This window comes from Chrysochloris asiatica, unplaced genomic scaffold, assembly GCF_000296735.1.
Source record: "Chrysochloris asiatica unplaced genomic scaffold, ChrAsi1.0 scaffold00007, whole genome shotgun sequence".
Taxonomy (NCBI): Eukaryota; Metazoa; Chordata; class Mammalia; order Afrosoricida; family Chrysochloridae; genus Chrysochloris; species Chrysochloris asiatica.
Genome location: NW_006408525.1, coordinates 366,209 through 390,255, shown reverse-complemented (window position 1 = coordinate 390,255; position 24,047 = coordinate 366,209). Strand labels below are relative to the sequence as shown.

At 38.2% G+C, this 24,047-nt stretch overlaps 1 protein-coding gene across 1 annotated transcript in view; it reads right to left on the bottom strand.

The window, feature by feature from the left end:
• Positions 1–23,698, bottom strand: part of ATAD5 (ATPase family, AAA domain containing 5) — a 46,887-nt gene extending 23,189 nt beyond the window's left edge. The window contains exons 1-10 of the mRNA XM_006832297.1: positions 23,633–23,698; positions 19,391–21,303; positions 18,059–18,179; positions 13,532–13,696; positions 11,785–11,911; positions 10,457–10,538; positions 7,118–7,302; positions 3,631–3,788; positions 2,903–3,062; positions 721–909 (exon numbers count right to left, since the gene is read on the bottom strand). Of these exons, the coding sequence (XP_006832360.1) occupies positions 721–909; positions 2,903–3,062; positions 3,631–3,788; positions 7,118–7,302; positions 10,457–10,538; positions 11,785–11,911; positions 13,532–13,696; positions 18,059–18,179; positions 19,391–21,303; positions 23,633–23,698 (3,166 nt within the window). The remainder of the gene's footprint in view (positions 1–720; positions 910–2,902; positions 3,063–3,630; positions 3,789–7,117; positions 7,303–10,456; positions 10,539–11,784; positions 11,912–13,531; positions 13,697–18,058; positions 18,180–19,390; positions 21,304–23,632) is intronic.
• Positions 23,699–24,047: the final 349 nt, after the last annotated feature.

Below are 24,047 nucleotides of genomic sequence, written 5' to 3'. Positions count from 1 at the left end.
CAATAACATCAAAATAGCAGTCTGTTAAACATGCTTATTTCTAATTAGCGAGACTTTCATATCATATTTTTATACACATATGCTTAAGGAGCTCTGGTAGCGTAGCGGTTACGAATTGGGCTGCGAACCTTAAGATCAGCAGTTCGAAACTACCAGCCGCTCCGCGGGAAAACAATAAGGCTTTCTACTCCCGTAAAGATTTACACCCTCGGAAACCCTGTACGGGGTCGCTATGGGTCGTAACCGACTTGACGGCACTTAACAACAACTCATATGTGAGGAGCTCCGGTAGCGTAGTGGTTACGAATCGGGCTGTGAATCGCAAGGTCAGCAGTTCGAAACTACCAGCTGTTCCGCAGGAGAAAGAGGAGGCTTTCTGCTCCCGTAAAGATTTACAGCCTTGGAAACCCTGTACAGGGTTGCTATGAGTCGGAACTGACTCCACAGCACACAACAACAACAACATATGTTACTGAAACATTGCAGTGAGCATATATTAAAATACAGAAGGGCAAAAAACGAGGTTAAAATAGCAAAAAAGTTTTACGACCAGAGGGAAAAATAAAATTTACCAGGAATAGAAGATACTTCGTGTGTTGATTCTTTGTCATCATTACCTATTACTAGAATATCAAAATCATCTACTGTTTCCGTTTCCACTTTACATGTTATATATACTCAAAGCAGTTTGTTTCTTCCTGCATGTTTCAGAAAACATACCTCTGGAAGAATCTAACTTTATCCCAGAGGAGTTGTTTCTTCCATGTAGTTCTTCTGGTTTCCCACTTGTCTTTTTCGGACTTTCTGAATATTCATTTGGTTTCTTTCTTTTTGACTTATAATTTTCAGCATCCACTCGTTTCCTTTTGGTTTCTTTTGTATTAACAGTAGGTTCCAGTTGTGAAATGTCTATTATGAGAATTATACATATACACACATTTACTAATAAAATACAATTTTAATACCCAATTATGTTAATAAGGACATCTAGTGTGGCACTGTAGGATAAGTAATGGAATGCAAATCAAAAGGGCAGTGGTTCAAACCCACCAGCTGCTCCTTGGAAACCTTACAAAGGGTAGCTATGAGTTGTAACTGACTCAATGGCACATAACAAAAACAAACCTAATAAGGAATCATGTTGACACAGTAGTTAAAGTGTTCAGCTGCTAACCAAAAGGTTGGCAGTTTGAACATACCAGCCACTCTGAGGGAAAAAGAGGTAGCAGTCAGCTCCTGAAAGATTATAGCCTTGGAAGTCCTGTGGGGCAGTTCTACTGTCCTATAGGGTTACTCTGAGTTGGAATCGCTCATTGGCAATGGATTTGGTTTTTTTGGTATAATCTTAATTATCAGAATCCCTAAGTCAAACAAATGGTTAAATGTTCAACTACTAATGTTAAAGCTGGCAGTGCAAACCACCCAGAGGCATCTTGGGAGATAGACATGGCAGAAAACCCTATGGAGCATTTCTATTCTGTACATAAGGGGTCATCATAAGTCAGAATTAATTCAATGACAACAGACAGCGGTAACATTAACAACCTTAATATCATTTCAAAATATGAGGGTAAATGAGAAGCATTGCTACTAGAATGCCAGTTCATGCATGCATGAATTCATTCCAAGCAAAAAGTGTGTAAACGTGTCTGTATGAGAAGTGGATGGCTGCACACAAGTTCTCTCAGTGTCTTAGTCTTGGTCTTGGTAGGGCACTTTCAAAACAAAGGTTCAGTTCACACAGTGCCTTCTGAGGGGATCTGCAGGACCAGTTGGACTCAAGGCAGAAAGGTCAACTCAGAAGGTTATGAAGAATGGTATTAGGAATTCCAAAGGAGCAATTTGGTAGCCTTTCTCCAAAGATACAGGACTTTAGTAAGTCCATAATTGTCCTGTGCCTTTGGAGAAATTTTAATTTTAATTCTTAAAATTAGGAAAAAGTTTTAAGAATCCAGAAAATTGCTTTGGTGAGAAAAAGGTACATTCTCATTCTTTAAGGGTAGCAAGGGATATCCAACAAAATTCACTGGAAAACTTTACCCCATAATCCTACAGCCCTGACCTTGTCCTTTCAGACTTCTTTTTGTTCCCAAAACTTAAAAAATATTTAAAAGGAACGTGACTTGATTCCTTAAAGGGTGTTAAAACTTCCATTTTGACATGGTGCATATTGAAGAGATGAGAATTCTCTGGGGAAGGGTTAGAGAGTTGGAAACACCACCTTTAGAAGTGTACAGACCAAGATGGAGGATGTATTGTTGAGAAACAATAGCTTCACAATTTGATATTTTTGTTTCATAAAGGTTTCTATGATTTTGTAGGGAGTGCAGTTGCTCTATACGATAAGCACTGGACTGTGAACCACGAGGTGAACAGTTCAAGCCCACCAACTGTACCTCAGGAGACAGATGAAACTTTCTGCTCCCTCAAAGATTTAAAGTCTCAGAAACCCTATACAGGTTGCTATGAGTTGGAATCAACTCAACGACAATAACAAATGATTTTGTAGCAATATTTTTTACTTACCCTCGAATCCAATTGTCTTATAAAATAAAATATAAGGGTAACAACCAAATGTGGCATACTCGAATCAAGCTGCCACTGTTATTTATACGGTCTTTTGTACAAGCTATTAAATTATAATGATCTCACCTAGGTCTTTCCGTAAATGAATGCTTATTATGTTAATATAATTGTGTTTGGGTTGGCATATATGGAAGCTGGCAGGAGACAACAAACACTAAATGGCACAAGTTGCTTTTATGTTAATTGCGGCATTCTCCATGCCAGCTATAAGTAATATTCTGTCTGTGGCAACTACTTCTAAAAGTTATAGCAAAGTCTTAGTGTTTTCAAAACTGATATTCTAAAATAAATTTTATAACAATCATCATGAACCAACCTTGTTTACCAAGACATTCACAAAGTGCCAGATGTTCATTCCGTTTTTTAAGAAGTACAGGGAAATAATTTTTCAAAGGGAATTTAGGATTTGACCACTGAATTTCCTCCAGCAAAAGATTCCTTATGTCTTCAGTAAAAGACCTTCTTGTTCCCACGAACTGCAACAAAGATAAAATACTTATTAAAAGACTCATATCATCTTTTAATGTTAATTATAATGCAAATAGCCATTTTCTATTATTCATAAATATGTTAGGAGTAGCTTTAGCCAGTGATTACAACTGTGATAGCAAAGCTGCATATTTTTGTTGCTCTTTGAATTTATTGTAATTTACAAATTTATTAGATTATAATACTGACTGATTCCTTTGAAACTGGTAATCATTAATTCTTAAAATGTTTTTAAAGATCTATGAATATTTAAAAGAGATATACACTTCAAGTAGTATTTACTCTTTAAATGACGGAAAAATGAACTCTAAACTATAATAGTGGTGGTGGTGTGCCATGTACAGGTTTCCGAGGCTGTAAATCTTTATGGGAGCAGAAAGCCTCATCTTTCTCCCGTGAAACAGCTGGTAGTTTCGAACTGCTGACCTGAAGGTTAGCAGCCACACTCATAACCACTACGCTACCAGACAGAGTTCCTTAGACTATATTAGGTATATTCAAATGTATTCCTGTGAAAAAAGCACTGTGACAATGGTTGAGCTCTCAAATACTTACCGTAACAGCAGAATGATTACTTTTCGAACTTGAAGTCAATGTTGAAAAGTCACCAAGAGCAAGAGCATGTTTTGCAACATCTACTACTTTAGTGTTCAGTTCTTTAAATTTAGTTAAAAGAGGACAAGAGGGTGGTGTCAAATGCCACAAATGGCACCCTAAAGGAAAAGAGGAAGATTTTCTTAATTTCATTTATATACTATTCATTTATTAAATCCTAAATATGTAAACACTGAAAGACTTGGTAGAAAAGTACCACAACCAAACAACTACACAGGGACAAATTCCTCACTTTCAGCAAACACCATTAATAAAAATTCCCTAGTCTTCTCTCTTTGTGTTAAAGTAAGTAAATATGAGCAAACTTTCTTAAAAAAAAAAAAACAAAAAACAAAAAACATTCAACTTTGATAACTCAAAAATCAAACTCACTAAAGTGAGTAAAGGTAAAGACTACGAACTGACGGAACATGGCAGGAACTGCAATCATTGTAACAACATGGAGTGTATGGTCTGTTGAGTGTGGGACTGATGATCTGTTCTGTAAACCTTCAGTCAATTCACTTATAATAAAAGTTACAAAAGTAAAACCTCACTCATTTACATCAAGCCAATTCTGACTCACAACAACTCTGGGGTTTCCAAGGATATAAATCTTTATGGAAGCAGAAAGCCTCATCTTCTTCCGTGGAGCAGCTGGTAGGTTTGAACTGTCTTACAGTTAGCAGTCCAGTGCTTATCCTACAGCACCACCAGTGCTTCTTTCCACCTTGGAACTCACAGTAAAAATTTTAGGGGCAGTAAGTTAAGCATCCTGGTTCAAAGTCTGAACTCTGAAATGAGATAGAACTTGATTCAAACTCAGACTCTGACACTTAATACCTATATGATCATGGCAGTTGGTTACCTCATCTGCAAAGTCCAGATGGCAATTATAATACTTAACCTTCTAGAGTTATTATAGGGATTAAACTAGGTATGCTCATAAAGTGTTCAATAACTCTTAGGGTCCTGCAGAGCAGTGAATTACTTCATATGGTTCTTCTTCTAGCCATAGTCTTACTAAGTCCCAGCAAACTGGCTGGAACAGTTGCACAAACTGAGTGTATTAATTCCTTTTTCCACGATGGGTATGAGTAAGAAAAGTGTGTGCGGAGGGGAAATGCTGATAGGATTTTGTGATTCAGTTGTGAGTGACTGTTAACAAGGTTCCTTGTGATTGTAAAGACTTGGAAATTTAACGAGGGATTGGTCAATTTCACCATCCTGCTGGGTTTAAAATGAGCCATCTCAGAAACAGGAAGGGGGATCTCACTACCATCAAGGCAGAAGAGCCAAGAACAGAGCATGTCCTTTGACCCTGAAATCCCGGACCACTAAACCTCCTCAATCCAGGAAATAGAAAGCTGTGACATCAAAGATGTGAAAGAGCAGTGGCAAAAGAGCAATAGCAGCAGAATCAAGAGCCAGAGCATGAGCCCGAGTAGTGGGCTTCTTCCTGGCCCACTGAACGAGTAAAGTTGAATGCCTTCAGACAGGAAGCTTATTTGTGGAGTGGGGTACCGCCAGGTACTTAATTGGGGGAGCTAGGTATGCTGACTCATGGAGCTAGAGCTGAGTGAGCACCTTTGGGCTGAGGCTTATGGTGGAATGGAGTGCCCTTTGGGCATTTATTAACAGTGCTAAAAGAGCTTTGTAATAGTGCCCAAGCAGTGCAGAGGCCAAGGGAACATGTGGCTTAGAGGACAAGGACCAGAGAGAGGCATGACTGGGAAGACGCTATCCTGACTAAAGAACTGTCTCTTGAACATTTCTGATCCTGTAACTTGTTAACTTTCCTAATAAAGGCCATAATTGTATATGCTCTGTGAGTTGCGTAGCCATTGCAATGAATTATTGAACACAGCTGAGAAACTCAGTACCTGAGTGCCATGGGAAAGATGGTTGGTGTCAGAATTGATAAGGTTGGAGGATGGAAGCATGTCTGACCTCAGCCTCATAGGAACTGGCTTTGGGCTGACTGTGATTCTCCTCCTCCCCCCTTGTGAAGTAAGAGTAGGTCAGATGCTGCTTCCAAGCTCTTTTTATGAGTACTGAGAAAATTAAAAAAACAAAAATTTCCCAAACTGGGTTAGCAGAGATAAGAAAGGATTGATCAACTAAGTGGCCATTAACCACGTGGGAAATACAATAGAGATTACTAGAAAGATATGCTGAACAAAATGTAAAAGGAAAATATAACAGAGTACAGTATAGAACATGGCCAGAGGAAGTGAACAGAACCAAATCACAAAGCCAGCTGAGGAGAATACTAACTGTTTTTGTGCTGATAAGAATAGCTCTATGGAGACACAAGGCATTTATTTGTTGGTGATACAGTAGAATGGTTTAGGTATAAACAGAAGCTAAATCTAACAAGATAAATGCTCAAGAACAAAACAAAACTAAAACTTTCTGAATCAATGTATGAATCAATGAATTAAATTCAAGTCCCAATAGAGGCTCTGTTTATGTCTAGTTTCTAATTTTTTTCTAGCCTCAGCTATGAAGTAGTAATAAATAGGATTATGCAAAATGATGCATGTAAAGTTCTTAACGTATCACAAGCCCACATTAAAGTCTCAATAAATGGACATCTATTTTATGTGACAGCTTCACAGGTTTGAGCAAATTGCTAAAAGATGTAAAGACAGGGTCCACACAAAAGAGTTGGATCTTTTCAATGTCATCAATGTTAATAGCTTCATAGTGCTTTTGTTTCTGCTTCGCCTTGCCCTTGATACTTATTTGTATAAATCTAGCTAGTTGATTAAAGGAATAGTTCAATACAACAAAAGAAAAAATAGCTCCATGTAGGAATCATGAACAATTAAAGACATAGATAGGGCTCTGTACATTATCAGTGATTATAAACTACATGTAAAGTATGACTGTGGTTGCTATAGTATTTGAATCCAAACAGAATTGGATAATGATCAGGGTAATAATACATTGTACAAGGGACTCAGGCAAACAGCTCACTCTTGCACAGGGTGCACGTGAGAAAAGATCTCGAGCAATCAAGATGTTGTTACCTATGTTTTCCAGAAAACGCTTATATGGTACTAAACAATAAAAACTGTCCTGAAAGGGAAGCACACTGACTTCCTCTGACCACTTGACAGTAAACAGAGCAAGAACTCGAGCTCTTCTGTGCTACAGAGGGTTATGATTTCAGAAGGAACTGTTTTCCTTCTAGAACATAGTACCTTTCTGGCCTGTTATCTCTGAAGGAAGGAGTAAGGAAGTCTTTGGCTTCATTGCCCCACTGCCCCAATCTCAGTTAAAATGAGTCCTAGTATGAGGAAGAAGATGAAACACCCACTTAAAATTCCCACTAAAAGTCACATTCTATTTCATCCTTAGCCTCATATTGAATCAATTCATGTAGTTTCATATCACTTCTAACATTTGAAGAGTAAATATTCAAAAATAATTAAAAACTTACCATCATCTTTTTGTTGAATATGAACAACTTTCTGGAAACTGATACTAGCGGCACTGTATGCATCCAGCGTAGCTGCCCTCTTTGCAATCTGTCTTTTCAACAAATCTGGCAAGCCACTCATTAGAAATTCACGCTTTGCTTTAAATTGCACATCACAATTCTGAGATTTTCCAGATGTATCTTGACTTTTAAGAAAATGATTTGAAAAAGTTAACTATGGTCATAAAACACATAAAAGAATATGCTATCTAGAAAATAAACACTTTTTCATTTAATCGAGAAAAATTCCATCCATATCCTGATTGTTAGCTGGTCCAATTCTTTTTGCGATAACCAATATGAGCCTATCATTTCTGCACACTCCTACCTCCTCACCTTTAACAGGTGACCTCAAATCTCACACTACAGAGAAAGAGGCAACAGATGGGAAGATCAGCTTCTTTATACAAAAACACACAAATCTATTCAGCATTCTATCTCCCTTTGTCTCCTCTCAGAATACAAAAGCTGCACTCTGTCCAGTTAAAACTTGCTGTTGGTGAGGATCATTCCCACCCTCCTCGGTACACAGGGTTGACAGGAATGGGCAACTTAGACATTGGCTACCCAAAATGGGGGGGCTACAAGGCAAGAAGTGACTGGCTTACAAGCTTTCAAGAGGAAGCCTAGTTCCAGAGGGGATGGGGGACGGTAGAATCTCACTGTGTGGTTTCCAATCTATTGGGTTGGGGCTGATGAAAGGAGATGGGGATAAGACTCTTGTGGTACAATAGTGAATAATTACTATCAGGACTGACTGTGAAGGTCAGAAATGTAAAGGTAGATGTTTTGTAACAAAAGGAGGGGAGTGGTTGATTTTGCAGTCTAGGAGCTGAGGTCCCTGGGACCATCAAGTGAGAAGAGTGGAGCGTAGGACCCTACCAAGAGAAACAGTGGAGAGATGGAGTGGCTGGGGACTCTGGACTCAGGGAGGGAGAGGGGCTGTGTGCCTATGGCCGGGACCCTCTGGTTGTTTGATGATGCATGGAGGGAATTGTAACCATGGCAATGAAATAAAATACGATAGGATAAATGTAAAGTTGGTGTTCTCCCATGTAAACTATCACATAATTCACAATAAAAACTTAAAAAAAAAAGACTTGCTGTTGAACTGGTTGTGATTCACGATGCTTTACGTACAACAGAACAGAATGCTGACGGGCTGTGCGCCACGTGCTTGAACACTGGTATGTTTGAGTCCACTGCTGTGACTACTGTGTTAGTCCAGCTCCATCTCACTGAGGCTTTCCCTTGTTTTTGATAACTTTCTACTTTATCTAGCATAAAGACCTTTTCCAGCCATTGGTCTCTCCTGGTAATGCATCCAAAGTAAGTGAGCTAAAGTCTCATCATTCTTATATCTAGGGAGCATTCTGGTTGTTTCTTCTAACTGACTGACTGACTGGTCTGCTGTCAGTCAAGGTATATTCAACATTTTCTGCCAACACCGTAGTTTGGATACATCCATTCTTCTGCTTCTTGTTTCACTATTCAGCTTTTTCATGCATGTTGAGACAACTGAAAAGACCATGCCTTTGGTCAGGTGCACCTAAGTCATCAATGTAACATCTTTGCTTTAACCCTTTAAAGAGTTCCTTTGTAGTAGACTTGTCTAATGCAACATGTCATTTCATTTCTTGACTGCAAGTTCCATGTGTGTTGACCAATAAACTAAATCCCATCAAAGTAACTTTGGTACTCAGCCCATGTAGCCTTTCTACAAACCTTAAAACCATCAATCATTCTTTCTCTCAAGTATTCAACTTCTTCTCAATCCTTCTCTGTGACTTTTAAACATGATCAAATCTCTCTTATTAAGTTAAAAAACCTGAGTTGATGTTCATTCCTCTCTAGTGACCACCTTGTTTTCAGAACCAACATTTTCAGAGTTGTGTACACTGATTTCTGCATATTTATGCAAAGAAATGAAAATGTGCACCCACACAAAAACTTATACATGAATGTTCCTAACAGCTTTGCTCACAATAGCTTACTTGGAAACAACCCAAATGTATATCAACAGATTAATATACAAGTAAATTGGCTCTGTAAGATACACACTGGACCACAAACCACAAGGTCAGTGGTTCGAGTCCTCCAGTCACTCTATGGGAAAAAGATGAGACTTTCTACTCCTGCAAGATTTAGTCTCAGAAGCCCTATACAGGGTCACTATGAGTTGGAACCAACTTGATGACACTTAACATCAAACTCAGTACACACACAAAAAAAGAATCAACTACTGATATATTTGACAACAAGTCTCAGAATCATCATGGCAAGTGGAAAAAGGCAGATACAAAATAGTAAATAGTGTATATTAGATTCAATGAAGTACTAGAAAAGAACCAACAAATCTACAGTCTTAAAAATGAAAATAGGTCTACTCTTGGTATAACGGTGGTGAAGGGGAGTAGCAGATAAGTTTTCTGGGATAAAATATTTAATTTTGTATCTTGATGTATGTTCATTTGTCAAAACAGGACACTTGGGATCCATGCATTTACCATTAATAAAGTGAAAAAATAAAATAATACCAAAGTAGATAGGGACTCATGATGTCCCTATCTAGTCTGTTATTGTGCCCCCAATTGCATAAAGAAGAAACTTTGGTGCCATCTTAACACCTTCCTCTCCCTTCCCACCCCTCCCCATCTAATTAATCACCAAGGGTTATTATATTAAATATTTTTACATCACCTCCAACATCCTACTCTACACCTCCATCATCCCATGACAGGACTCTGACATCCATTCTAACCCCGCCTCCAAACCATTCTTTATATAATAGCCAAATTAAACCAACAGCCTAATTAAATTTTAAAAATCCAATCTGTTGTGTTCACAATCACGTTTAAAGCCCTTTGTTGTTGTTGTGAAGTACTGTCGAGTCAGTGCCTACTCACAGAGATACTGTATAGCATTTGCAAGAGGCTGGTGAACTTGAACCGTGGACCCTGAGGTTCAAACCAACTTTGCAGTTCAGTGCTTTAACCCACAGCACTACACCAGGACTCCAAAGACCTTTGGCAGCTGTTTATTGCTCTTAGCTTAATGATAAAATTCTTTAATGAAATTTATAATCAGATCTTGGGGGTTTGCTGTTATTTAGCTATTTTGTTTGCAGATGGGCACAATAATTTGGCAGAAAAGTAAGATCTTCAAACAGTTTTATCATTGTTAATATTGCCATCTCTTGAACTTATTAAAGCTTCAAGCAATAAATACCCATTTGCTCATCAGAGTAAACAAATAAATACATAATATATTCCATATTTTAAAAATTTGTATTGAACTGACCTGCTTTCATCGAATTCAAGGATAGGATCAGCTGGTTTTTGAGCTTTTCTGGCACGAAATAAAGGAGCGACTTTCATTTTTCCTTAGAAAAATAAAGACTTAGGTTAGTATCAAATGTTTTCCATCTTTACTTACCTACAGCTACTTTCAAAATTATTTATCTTTTCATTTTTTAATTAACTTTATTTATTTCTTATTAAATACATTTTGCATAATGATATAGTTCTTCAAACTGACAGTATTAGAACCTCCTAAGGAATTTTTTTTTTTTTTAAACTACAGATTACCACAACATACCTCTGGAGATTTTTATTCAAGATAGCTATGGAAATCCCCCTTGGACATTTAAACAAATATGTATATTTTGGTTTGTATGTGTATGTGTGTGTGTGTGTGTGTGTGTGTGTGTGTGTGTGTGTGTGTATATATATATATATATGTTATAAAGGTAAATACTGTTAACTGATGGAACATGGAGGGGATTATAATCATTGCAGTGAAACAAAATATGATTTGTTGAATATAAAACTGATAATCTGCCCTGTAAACTTTCACTCAATTCACAATAAAAACTTTTTAAAAAGGTATCTGTGGAAGGACCTAAAGATAGGAAACTTTAAAACTGTAGAGACATAAAATTTATCCAGATGACTGATGACCAGAGAGATTTGGGAACCACTAATATGCTGCTGGAGTCGTGGTGTGACACTGTGGATTAATGTGCTGGACTCACCAGCTGCTCCTTGGAAACCCTGTACAGCGTCACTAAGGGTCGGAACTGAACAACAACAATTTGCTGCTGACATTGCTAAGTGCCATCGAGTTGGTTCCAATTTGCAGCGACTCTGTGTAGGGTTTCCAAGGAGCAGCTGGTGGATTTGAACCACTGACCTTGCCATAAGCAGTCCAATGCTTATCCTACAGTGCCACACCAAGGTTCCACTAATTTCGTTATGCTAATAAGTTGGAACACAATAAAAGTTCAGTTTGCCTCCTTCCAAAACTCACTATGCTATGTTGTTGTTGTTAAGTGCCGCTGAGTCGGTTCTGACTCATAGTGACCCTGTGTAGGGTTTCCAAGGAGTGGCTAGTAAATTTGAACTGCTGACCTTGTAGTTCAAACCAACCTTAAAGTCCAGTGCTTTACCCTACAGCATCACACCAGAACTGCATACCTCTACTTATGAAACCAAACACTATTCAATCAGTTTCAATTTTTATATGTTCTAACATAAGAGATTAAATTTATATCATAAAACCATCCAAAACCATATAATCACCCCCAAAAACTTGAGATTTTTCTCATTAATGTTATTAAGTCTGATTACCAGGTACATTTTTAGGTGACTGGTTAAGGTTTTTTCCCAGCACATCATTCAAACACTTAAGCTTCTTCTGATTTTTCTCAGGCTGCTTTGATGATGTAGGACTTGAATCTATTATGATTACAGAGTCCTAGATAAAAGAAAAAAAATTTAAGTCTATTACATATTTAAAGGCATATGATATATAGACAATATCATTAAATTAGCAATTCCATACATCTCTCCATGAAACATTATCTGACTGTAACAGAAAACACTCGCTGTAAAGGGTAGTCTATGCCCACACCACACAAGTTTATGTGATGTGGGCTTATTATAACTGAGGGTTTTCCTTTCTAAAGAAGTAATTATAGACTACCATGTATCAGGCAATACACCCACTCCTCACTTATCCACTTGGTTAGGCATGAAAGACCAAGTATTATGTGAAATCAGCATTATGTGAGTCAGTAGTGTCCCATTTTTGACCTAGTATCCTTGCCTTCCCTCCCGCTCCCACTGCCCATGGGTGCCTTCAGCACATCATGAGATACATGTGGAATGGCAGGCTCCCCTCTCCCACCACAACAGAGCCTGTGGGTGTTGGGAGTGGTGAGGGTTGGGTGTTGTCTACTACTCACTGCTTCCCACCCTGGGCAGAGACCACATGTATTCTCCATTCCCACCAGCCCCACTCAGGCCCCCTTCCGGTACCCTCAAGCCCTTGCCCAACCTCTCCTTGCCTGCCTGCCACCTCACATCATTCCATGGTGGCCCCGCACCCTCTGGACCATGACATTGTGGACAAATGGGAGAAGGTGTCCTGCAGTCAGGTATCAACAAGCTCTCTGGTATATTGCTCAGGGTGGCCTTCAAAGGGCACCCTAGGCCCAGCCATGTCCCACCCAGTAAGGGATCTAAAACATCAGAGGTGCCGCCTGAGAACTTTTTCAAAGTTGTCATAAATGCAAAATGTCAGGTAACGAGAGAGTTAATAAGTAAAGAGTACACAGACAAATAAAACTCAGGAACTGGCTTCAAGGTCACTCCAAAATGTAGGTGACCCAGAGGGCGAGGGGGCTGTCACACAGTGTGGTAAAGGGTAGTGCTGACTAAAAAAAACAAGAAAACATGACTGGACATATAGGGAAGAAAACAATTTGGCCTGAAGGCATCAACACAGCTTTAAAGAGGTGGCAGGGTAGCACTTAAGGGGCTTGGTTGTTGTTGTTAAGTGCCGTGGAGTCGGTTCTGACTCATAACAACCCTGTACAGTGTTTCCGAGGCTGTAAATCTTTACGGGAGCAGAAAGCCTCATCTTTCTCTCACAGAACAGCTGGTAGTTTCGACCCTGTATAGGGTTTCCAAGGCTGTGAACCTTCATAGGATTGAGTAGGATCTTAAAAGTTGTATAGCAAATTGCTCAGGTAGAGGAGAGTAACAGAATGGATGTTTCAAGTTGAGACTACAAAGGGAAAATTATCTTTTGGGAAGAAGTGCATAATTTTGAGACTATAACATAGACATGTTTATGGAGAAGGGCACTGTTTTGAAGAGGGAATGGCTAGTTCACCATATGAAGGATCACAATGACTTGATAAAAGATTTGAACTGTATTATGTAGGCAAAAAAAAAGAGTCAAAGGCTTTTAAGGCAGAACTACCAGCTCAAGGCTCTCATAGAATGCTACCTTATATAGCTTTACAATGGTTTCCATCTCTCACTGAAAGCAGCAGAACAGAACTTAAACCAATAAATGTATAATACTTACATCTGTTTCTGACCATCTGCTCCTTTCCGTAAGTGCCTGATGTCTAGAGGAACGCCTTAAGGGTGTTGGTATTTCCTCAGTAGTCCTTGACCTACTAATGTGTAAAGCTTTTGCTTTTTCAACCAATTGTTTTGCTTTTGATATATTTTTTGAAGCATTATTTGCCTAAACAAAATTTTGAAATATTAATTATCACTCGTAAGGATTTTATATTTATCAAGAGAAAATATTGTAAGTCACATTCAATGAGAGACAAAGAAATGATTTTTTAAGAAATATTAGGGAACTATGATTTAAAAGTATTCAGTTATACTTGGTTAGCTTTGTTTTCATTTCTTTCTTGTGATTTATCCAGATAAATACAATTACATATGTAGAAAATATTGAGAAGTATGTTTGTAGAACAGTAATATAAATATTATTTGGTATGTCTCCACCATCACAAACCATGGCACATATTCTTTGATTTTAGTCACCAAATTTAGTAAAGTTCTTTTTAAATATGAACAAACCACACAGCTCTGACTTACACACTGTAAAACAACAATATTATAATATGTGGATCTTGAACTCAAGGAATTTACAAGTAATAGGGAAAAAGACTAAGAGCAAAAAGGTACAGTGAAATTATATGTGTGTATTACGTGTGTTTTTGTTGTTAAATGCTGTACAATTGGTTCCGACTCATAGCAACCCTGTATAGCATTTTTGAGAACAGCTAGTGGGTTTGAATTACTGACCTCACAGCTAGCAGTCCAGTTCTTATCGTACAGCACCACACCAGAACTCCATTAATGTATGTAAATGTAGTTTATAGAAAAAGTACTTTAGCTGAATCCATTGTGGGGAGGTTGAAAAGGTATCATGCACAGCATGGGAAAGAACACTAGAGAAGAATAAACACTTCAGGCCTGGCTCGAGCACTGATCGACTGTATTAAAATACTATTTTTCAGAGAATGTGCTTTTCATATTAAGTACAACAGGTTTTTGTGTTGGGATTAAATACACACAGCAAGTTAAAAAAGTTTACATTATATGTCCCCTTTTTAAAATCTTACTTCATCATGTAGGAAGCAGCAAGTATCTATTGTGATGGGAAATTTGACAAGGAAACTGGTGATTGTTACAGAAATGGTTAATGTAGTCGCTGTCACTGAATTGTACCTGTGAAACTTGTTGAATTCCCAAAGTGCTATATGAGGGAGCTTCAAATAGTTCATGGAAAAATTCCATTATCTTTTAATTTTTCAAACATTTTTAAGACCTCTGGTACACATTGTTTACGTCAATTAAAAAAAATAACTGCCTATAAAAACTACCTGAAAAGGTAAACATGCAATTATTAAAAGTGGATTACCCACTGAGAAAATAGAAACATTTTTCACTTTTAATTTCATCTACTTCTGTTATTTAAAACTATTAAAAACAAAAGGCATTAATATTCCAAGCATACACAAGAGGAATAGGAATGTTAACGAGTTGATGCATTAGGAGGAGAGTGTTAAGATTTATCTGTTGTTCTCGAAGCAAAATTTATGGCAGGCTAATGGAGTCCAAGGCCAGCGGTTCAAGCTCACCAGCTGCTCCTCAGAAACTCTATACAGGGTTGCTATGGGTCGGAATCAACTCGATGGCACTTCACAACAACAACAATGGAGTCCTGAAGTCCTGGTGTGGCGCTGTAGGTTAATGCACCAGACTGCAAAACTGTTTGAACTGCAAGGTTGGCGGTTCAAGCTCACCAGCTACTCCTCAAAAACCCTATACAGGGTCGCTATGGGTCGGAATTGACTCAATGGCACTTAACAACAATAGAGTCCTGGTGTGGATCAGAACTGGACTGCTAACTGCAAGGTCAGTGGTTCAACCCCACCAGCCGCTCCTCGGAAACCCTATACAGGGCCCGAGTTGAAACTGATTTGACAGTATTAACAACAATGACCCTAATAGCAAGTTAATACTTAAAATAACTCATCTAAGCTTCGATTAAAAAATTCAGTCATTGAAACAAACTGTTATATAAGGATATATGAATGTGTGTTAAAAGAAAAAAACCTATACATACATAGTTTGACAAGTACTTTGGCTATTAAAACTGGTTTTGTTAATAACAATTTTTTCTGATTATAAGTTTTTATAAAAAATCAGATACATAAAAATATCAAAACAAATTTTAAATCAACCCTAGCAGTGTATCCTCCCAGCTCTTACTTGGTTACTCCTGACTACATCTATTGGCTTTACCAGGATCTTTCATCCTCATAGTTCTATATTTTCTCCCTACTTATCAGCCTCTATCTTCCACCTTACCACCCCCAGCTTGGAGTCCACTGCCCATCACTTCAACTATTCTTAAGAGTATTCTAGAGCAGAGAAGGGGGAACCCAGGGAACCCTCTACCACCAAGACAGAAGAGCCAGGAGTGGAGTGTGCCCTTTGGATCTGGGATCCCGACACTATGAAGCTCCTAGATCCAGGGGAAGAATGATGCCAAACGGCCTGGACATGTCCACAGAATGCTGAAAGGAGACAAGGACTTTCCCCAGAACTGACAGCCCTAAAGCCAGCACCCTACATTTGGACTTCTACACCCTAAATAGTGAAAGAATACATTTCTGTTTGTTAAAGCAAAAAAAAAAAAAGCGTGGGATACCTTAAATTCCCTTAGCCCCATGGCCCCACTGCGCTTCTGTCACAATTACCTGAGAAACTCCAGCTCTGGGTCAATCTGTCCTCCTTGCCTAAATATAGATAAACAATCTACTCAACTGAACTGCCCTTGTCAAGGGGGCCAGAATCAAAAGACACTTTTCAATTCTTATTTCACTCCACGGTAGATATCAACAAAAACATCTCTGCAGGATTGGATACCACCAGGTCAGTCACTCTTCCCATGTTGGCTCATTCCTAACGGCTGTGGAGTTTCCCCGGAGTTATCCTTACATAGCTTCTCTTTTGACCAAACACACTTTCTCTGTAGGATTTCATTCATTCTTACAGCTTCAATTGCCATCATTATGCTGATGACCCTTCAGTTTTATGTCTGGCTCCACCTCTAATAGGATGGATCCACTTGGATATCCTACAGATACCTCAAATACAACTTGTCCAAAACCAATTCCTCATCTTTCCCCAAAACCAGCCTTCTTCCTATTTTAGTAAAAGGCATCATCATTCACGCAAAAACCCATCAGAAACCCAGGTATCATGTTTGACTTCTTCCTCGCTTTCACATCAAATCACTCACTGAAGCTCAATTCTACCTCCTAAATAATCACTAGCCCCTTCTCACTAATTTCCTTCAGAACACAATCACATCTCATATGGATTAACGTGAAAGTCTTCTAACTAGACTCCCCAGCCTCAACTCTTGACCCTCCTCAATCTATTCTTCATACTGCAGTTTCTAAAATTCAAATCTAATGTTATGCCTTCCACTTCAAATGGCTTGTCTCCACTCTCAGAATGAAGTCCAACTTCGTAACAATCTGGAATCTACCTAAATCAAATGAAAATATTCTCTATTATCTTCTATGGCCTTTGCACACACTGTTCCCTCTGCTGGAAGAACTCTTCCTATCCTGTTAGATCCTAGCTTGTCATCTCTCGGAAGTCAGGTATCCCACCTACATGTTCTGAGACTACTCCCTGCTTATTTTGTTGTTATTAAGTACCATAGAGTCAGTTCCAACTCATATTGACCCTGTACAGGGTTTCCAAGGATCTGCTGGTGGGTTTGAACCACCGACCTTGCAGTTACCAGTCCAGTGCTTATCTACAGCGCCACACCAGGACTCCTACCATTCTTATTATATATAATTGCCTATTTATCTGCCTGAATTCTCTGTAAGAATGTAAACTCTAAGAGAATAGAGACTATGTGTATCTTATTCACAGCTCTATCCCCAATACCTAGCATGTAGCATTGTACTTTATTGCGTAAGTGTGAACCCAGAACCCTTCTGTATCATTACCATCTCTGTTGAAAGAGCTATTATGAATATGGGGCTCTTAAGAAAAGCAGAGTACCCATTAATTCTCATGTAAACCTGAAAAACCTCACAACCCTAGCCCCTGACAACCAAGAATTATTGCTATTAAGTGCCATCAAGTTCTTTCCAACTAATAGTGAACCTGTATAGGGGTGAGTTTGAACCACTGCCTTAAAGTTATACTGCCAAAAATATTAACAGTGCTTCAGTTGAGTCTCTAATCTACAGAAATAAGCCAAATATCTAATCATGGGCTATAAGCAACCTTAGGAAAAAACTGGAATGTAATTCTAAGAAATTTTTTCTAAGCAAATTAGACTTCTTATCAATTGCTTTCATCTCACAATAACTTGATATTTTAATAAACTAACTAGAGAAGAATACTAATGGTTAGGATTTAGGAATGTGGTTAACATAACCAACCCATGAAATATGTGAATCTTCTTTTGGCTTATTACTACCAAATAGTAGCTTTTGCTGATATTTAAAGGAAACAGAATACTACTTGTAGGAATGTCTAATACTTCAATTACCTGTCTAGTTTGAGAAGTAAAATCTCCATCAGTTGCTTCAGAATTCTGAGATTTTTTCTTATAGCTTTTCTTAGATTTCTTCTTAAATTTTTTTGGAGTACTTATTCTGGTGAATTTCATTCTGAAAAAGGAAAAGGTGTTCAGGAACATTTTCATGATTATGAAGTGCAAGAGTCTCATATATAGAAAAGAACTAACTAGAACTCCCATTTCTGTACTGTTACAAAATATAAAAATTCCAGTTTCAAACTACTAATTCAAAAGTAAGTCAAACTCAATGATAAACTCTTGGAAATGTTTAACATCGAAATATAAAATGTTTCCTTTAAAAATAAGCTTTACAAAAAATTAGTACCCACACTACAACCTCTAATCCCCCTTTAGGTCTGGAACTGAACTCATCCCCATGGTTCAATTTTCAGCCAAACAACAGATGTATCTACTTTGTTGTTGGTGTTGGGTAAAGGGAACACTTTCATTACTGACACATGCATACCTTACAATGATCCACCATTTGAGATAAAAGGGCAGCATTTGCCCAAGGACAAAGTTCAGAAGAGGTAGGAAAGGAGAAGGATTAGAAATGAGAAACAGGGAGGAAGTGGGATAAGTGAGGTTATACTGAGGGGACTGTAATCAGTGAAATGAAACAAAATGTGTATGAAGGGAAAACTGATGATCTGCTCTGTAAACCTACACCCAATTCACATACACACAAAAAAAAATCAGTACCAAGATGACTCTTCCGTAGAAACCAGTATGCAAGTATATACCACAGTGTTAAAGCTCACTTCACCCCAAAACTTGGATAACTTTCTAATTTACTTTTATACTCATGTTCATTAAATGCACAGAATTCAGATATGAAAGGTATTTCTCCAGGAATTAACAATTTTAATAAGTTTATAGTTCATCTAAAATACATCCACAGTTCTTCTGAAATATGTTGTTGTTGTGATGTGCTGTGGAGTCGGTTCTGACCCATAGCAACCCTGAACAGTGTTTCCGAGGCTGTAAATTTTTACGGGAGCAGAAAGCCTCATCTTTCTCCTGCGGAACAGCTGGTAGTTTCGAACTGCTGACCTTGCAGTTCACAGCCCAATTTGTTAACCACTATGCTACCAGAGTTCCTTCTTCTGAAATATACCCAACAATAAACTAAATGTGAAAAAAAAGGAGCATTTTTGAGACATTGTTAAATCAATTTGTTCTAGGAAAAGAAAAAAAAAAAATCTCTTGAGGCTTCTGAATATTTTCTTTACCTGCTGATATTACATGCAAAATACTAAAATTTAGATAGAACAAAATTTTAAAATAAAAACAAAACTTTACCTTATAGGACTCTCAGAATCAAAGGGTACTGTTATTAATTCTGCCGTATATACGTTATGCTTTCCTGGTAAGCTGGCTGCTTTTGGAGTGGCAACTTTTATGGGACTATTATCTTCTGCATCTTTAAAATCAGAGTTTTCAATGATTTTTGTAGTAGGTGTGCTACTACTTCTTACAGATCTTCTGGTTGATTTGGGTGTGGAAACATTTACCAAGTTGACTTCAGGTTCAGTTTCAGAACACGTAACTTTGATATCCTTAACTGGAGTACTGGTTTTTCTTGATGTTTTATTATTATGTCGAGAGGAAATCTTAAAAGGATCATCCTTTGTTATATCTTCACAAATAAGATTTTTACTATAAGATAATGTGCTGCTTTTGAAAACTTCTGTTTTCTTCTGTCTTAATTTCATTCTAACTTTATTTTGCTTTTGCTTTTCTTTTAAGGAAGAGGTTGTTTCTTTCTTTTGAGTATTTCTTTCTCTATTTTCACTTAGTGCAGCCACAGCATCTAATGTTTTCTTACCCTTTTGCTTTTTCATTTTACTTTTCTCTGTAGAAAGTCCTTTAAAAGTATGTGACTGTGAATTGCTGTTACTTGAAATTATTTGGATATTAAGATTTTCTGTGATGTTTTTAGAATTACAATCTCTTCCTTCCTCATGTGAAAACTTTTCATTAAGGTCTTTCTTATCAGAAGACTTTTTAACTCCGTTTTTAAATGTATCTGTTGCTGGCTGCCTAAATGCTTTCATAAACTGTTGCCTTTCTTCCAGAGTACATTTTGGTTTCACAGCTTCAGAACTTGCAGCTTCCAAAACAGCCAATTCTAATTCTTCCTCCTGTATAACAACATTAGATTTTCTTTTCTGAAGTGTCTGATCACTCTCAGGATCAGAAAAACTACTTTCCATTTCAATTTGCTTTTGTTTCAAGAAAATCGGGGGTATTTTCCCAGTCTTTTTGGGGGGTACAGAGTGAACTTGTGCAAGAACAGTCACTGTCTTAAAGTGTACCTGCTGGGAACTTTCACAGGTTTCTGTGTCACTTATATAATCACTTTTGGCTATTTCTCCAACAGTTTCAAAAGGAATACATATTGACACTGGAGATTCAGGTATCTGTTCCACTTTGTTTTCCTTGTGACTTTTTAAAAACTCTTCGTATGAGACAGTTATTGTATTATCACTTAAGTGGGTTATTTTAGCTACATTATCTCCAGGGCTTGCCTCACTCACAGTATTCTCTATTTCATCAGTTACAGGAGATATTATCTGTTCACCAGCATCTTGTTTTAGATTTAGTTCCTCTGTCAAGGTTAAGCTTTCAGAGAGATCTATTATATCTCTACACTTCCTTTTTCTCTTTTTTTTAGAGCCACTTTGTGTGGTGCCTTGTTTAGGATTGACTTTCTTAGAGTTTGGTTTGGAGGTTATAGTGCTTGACTGGTTTTTGATATCTTGAATACTTTCTGTAAGTATCTCTGTATGTTTCTGGTGGAGTGAAAAAGAAGTACTACTTTCTACAAAGTCATCATTTAAACTAGAGTCTTCTTTGCTATCATCGCTATTAATTTCAATTATAGATTCAGGTCCAGCTTTAATATTATTTAGTTGATGAGATAAGTTAACTCTCTTTCCTCTCTTCTTCAATTCTGGGTCTGAGAACATTTCCAGCGGTGTTTTGTAGTCCTTGCCACTGTTAATAGGCACTGGTACAGATGATTTTATCTTACACGCTTTTGTTGACTGATTATTCTCATTTCTGGGTGAAGTCTTTCTGAAGTAATCCAGAATATTATTGGATTTTGGTGGACAGAAAACCCTATCCCCACTCTTCCCTACTGATGATAAATATTTTGTAATTGTTTTACAGGAAGATCCATCATCATCCTTCCTTCGCTTTTTGCAAGGCTATAGATTTAAAAGAAGAAAAAACAGGCACTTATTTCAAGAAAAATTATACAAAATAAAAATTTTAGATGTGGATCTAAAAATTTAAGTAGCTGGATAAAGAACAGAAGACTCTTATGGGTGACAAACTTGAGATACAGAAAATAATATGAGCTTTAAAGTTAAAACCCTAAACCAAACTCACTACCCCTTGAGTGGATTCTGTTGAGTAAATTATAGGAGAGAAGTGCGCGTAGGGCTTTTAAGTCTGTAAATCTAAGGAAACATATTGTTGTTAAGTGCCATTGAGTCGATTCCAACCCATAGCGACCCTGTGTACGGTTTCCAAGGCTTTTTAACCACTGTACCACCAGAGGTCCAATTTACATAATAGAAAACAAATATTACCTTGTTAAGTGCCATGGAGTCAGTTCTGACTCATAGTGACCTGGCATAGGGTTTCTGAGGCTTTCAAATCCTGTATAGCGTCAGCATCTCTACACAGGGTCTCTGTGAGTCGGAACTTACTCAAAGGCATTTAACGTATTATAAAATTAAAAAAGCGATCAAGATTAATCTAAAACAGGAATAGGTAGGCAGGTTAATAGAGCGGATTAGAAAACCAGAAATAGGCACAAGTATCTATGTGAGAACTTAGTAAAGATGTTGTTGTTGTTGTTGTTATGTGCCGTGGAGTTGGTTCCGACTCATAGCGACCCTATACAGGGTTTCTGAGGCTGTAAATCTTTACAGGAGCAGAAAGCCTCCTCTTTCTCCCATGGAACAGTAAAGATAATAGCATTCAAATAGTGGCAAAAGAAAGAATATTTAATAAATGGTATGGTGGCAAACTTCTAACCATTTGGATAAATATGAGGCAAAATAAATTACGGATGGATTAAAATTGTGTGTTAAAATTAAATTATAAATGCTTTAGGTGAAAATGCTGATAAGTATTTATAAATGCCTGAGATAGTATTAAAAGTACTATCTATACTACAAGCTCTGGAGTCAGCAGATCTATTAATGCAAGGTCTGTCATCTACTTTATTGTTGTTACGTGTCATCGAATTGGTTCTGACTCACAGCGACCCTGTATATGGTTTCCGAGGAGCAGCTGGTGGGTTTGAACTGCCGATCTTAGGGTTCACAGTCCAGTGCCTATCTTACAGCACCACACCAGAAGTCCCTGTCATCTACTGGTGTGAGATTTTAAACAAATTACTTAATCTTGTTAACCTCTCATCTGCATAATAGAGATAATACCTCCTTACAGAGTTGCCGTTAAAGACCTCTGGGTGGCACTAGAGGGTAAATACTGGACTGCTAACCACAAGAGGGCGGTTCAAACCCATCAGCTGCTACTATGAACCTGAATCCACTCAAAATAGGTTTGTTTTGGGAAAAGGGTTTACAGGATTGATGTTAAGCAAAGTTTTCATAAAATCTTGACCTTACCATGCATAACAGAGATCCTTATTAGGAAATAAATAGGCCACCAAACGCAGAAACCATGACCCAAAGATGGATGTAACTGACAAAAAGTCAAGAATTGTGTAATTTATGTAACAAAAGTCCTTCTTCATATCTAGACAATTTGTCCTAACTTGGCAAGCCAGTATCAGCATAACTATTAGCAAATAACACTAGGTTAAAACAATAATAATAAATGATACCTTAAATAAGCATGTATCTTAGCCAATTCAAGGACACCAGAATACATACTTCAATTTAGATTTGTCATGAGATGAAAAAGTGTAAAAATGTAAACATTTGTCTATCTTAAAATGCTAGGCCCATTATTTCCTGATATTAAAATCTTATTTTAAAAAAACAAAACGCTAGTGCATGTCACTGAAACTTGACAAACGAACTTGTCACACTGTGTCTTCTAACTGCAATATACTACGATCTAAGAGCCCACGAGTAATTGATTCCCTTAGGATTTTAGCAGTAACACTGTAAAATGACATTCCTAAAACCGGTAAAAGGGGTGGAATAGTTGCATTTAAAGATCTATTTCAACCCTAAAATTCTAGGATTCCGTATCATGAACCCAGTACCTGCCCAGATCCTCCCAGACATTTCACATGAAGGTCCGCTAACATTTCAGGATCTGGGAACTGACCGTGGTATCTTAAACTCTCATTTACCCAGACCCTCTAAACATCTCACAATCCCAAAGTTTGTCAGGACTTATCACGACTCTAAGAAACGACACTGTCCAGCAACTGTTCCACACAATGTCATTACCGTGGGGACTCACGGTGTTCCTCCCTTCCCCTCAGAAATGCAGTCGGGATCACCTCCCATTAGCCACAGGAAAAACTAGGCAGACACCCGATCTCACCTCAATCTCATAGTCCTTCATTGGAGGGTGAGCAGCAGCCGCCGCCATGGCAAGAACACCTACCATACTCCCCGCTATCCAGTATCCCTGCTCCTAAGACCTCGCACGGACCTGCCCATTCGGCCTGTAGGCCATGAAGGCGGCCCTCGGGTTCCGTTTCGTATTGCCTAGAGCCCACCGGCCCGGAGCGAGCGCTGAGGCCAGGCCCAGCTCAGCTGAGTCGAACGCGGGAAGAGGCGATGAGAAAAGCGCGGGTGACGAGGCACTTAGAATGCGTCTGGGAAGCGCGAGGTGCCCGTCCGCAAGCGGATACTCCGGGTTGAGTGCTCCGGGCTGGAGTCGAAGCGGTGAAAGCAGACCAAACACAGACCGGACCTCAGGGCTTTGCAAGCAGTTCTTGTCAATTGGGTTTTCG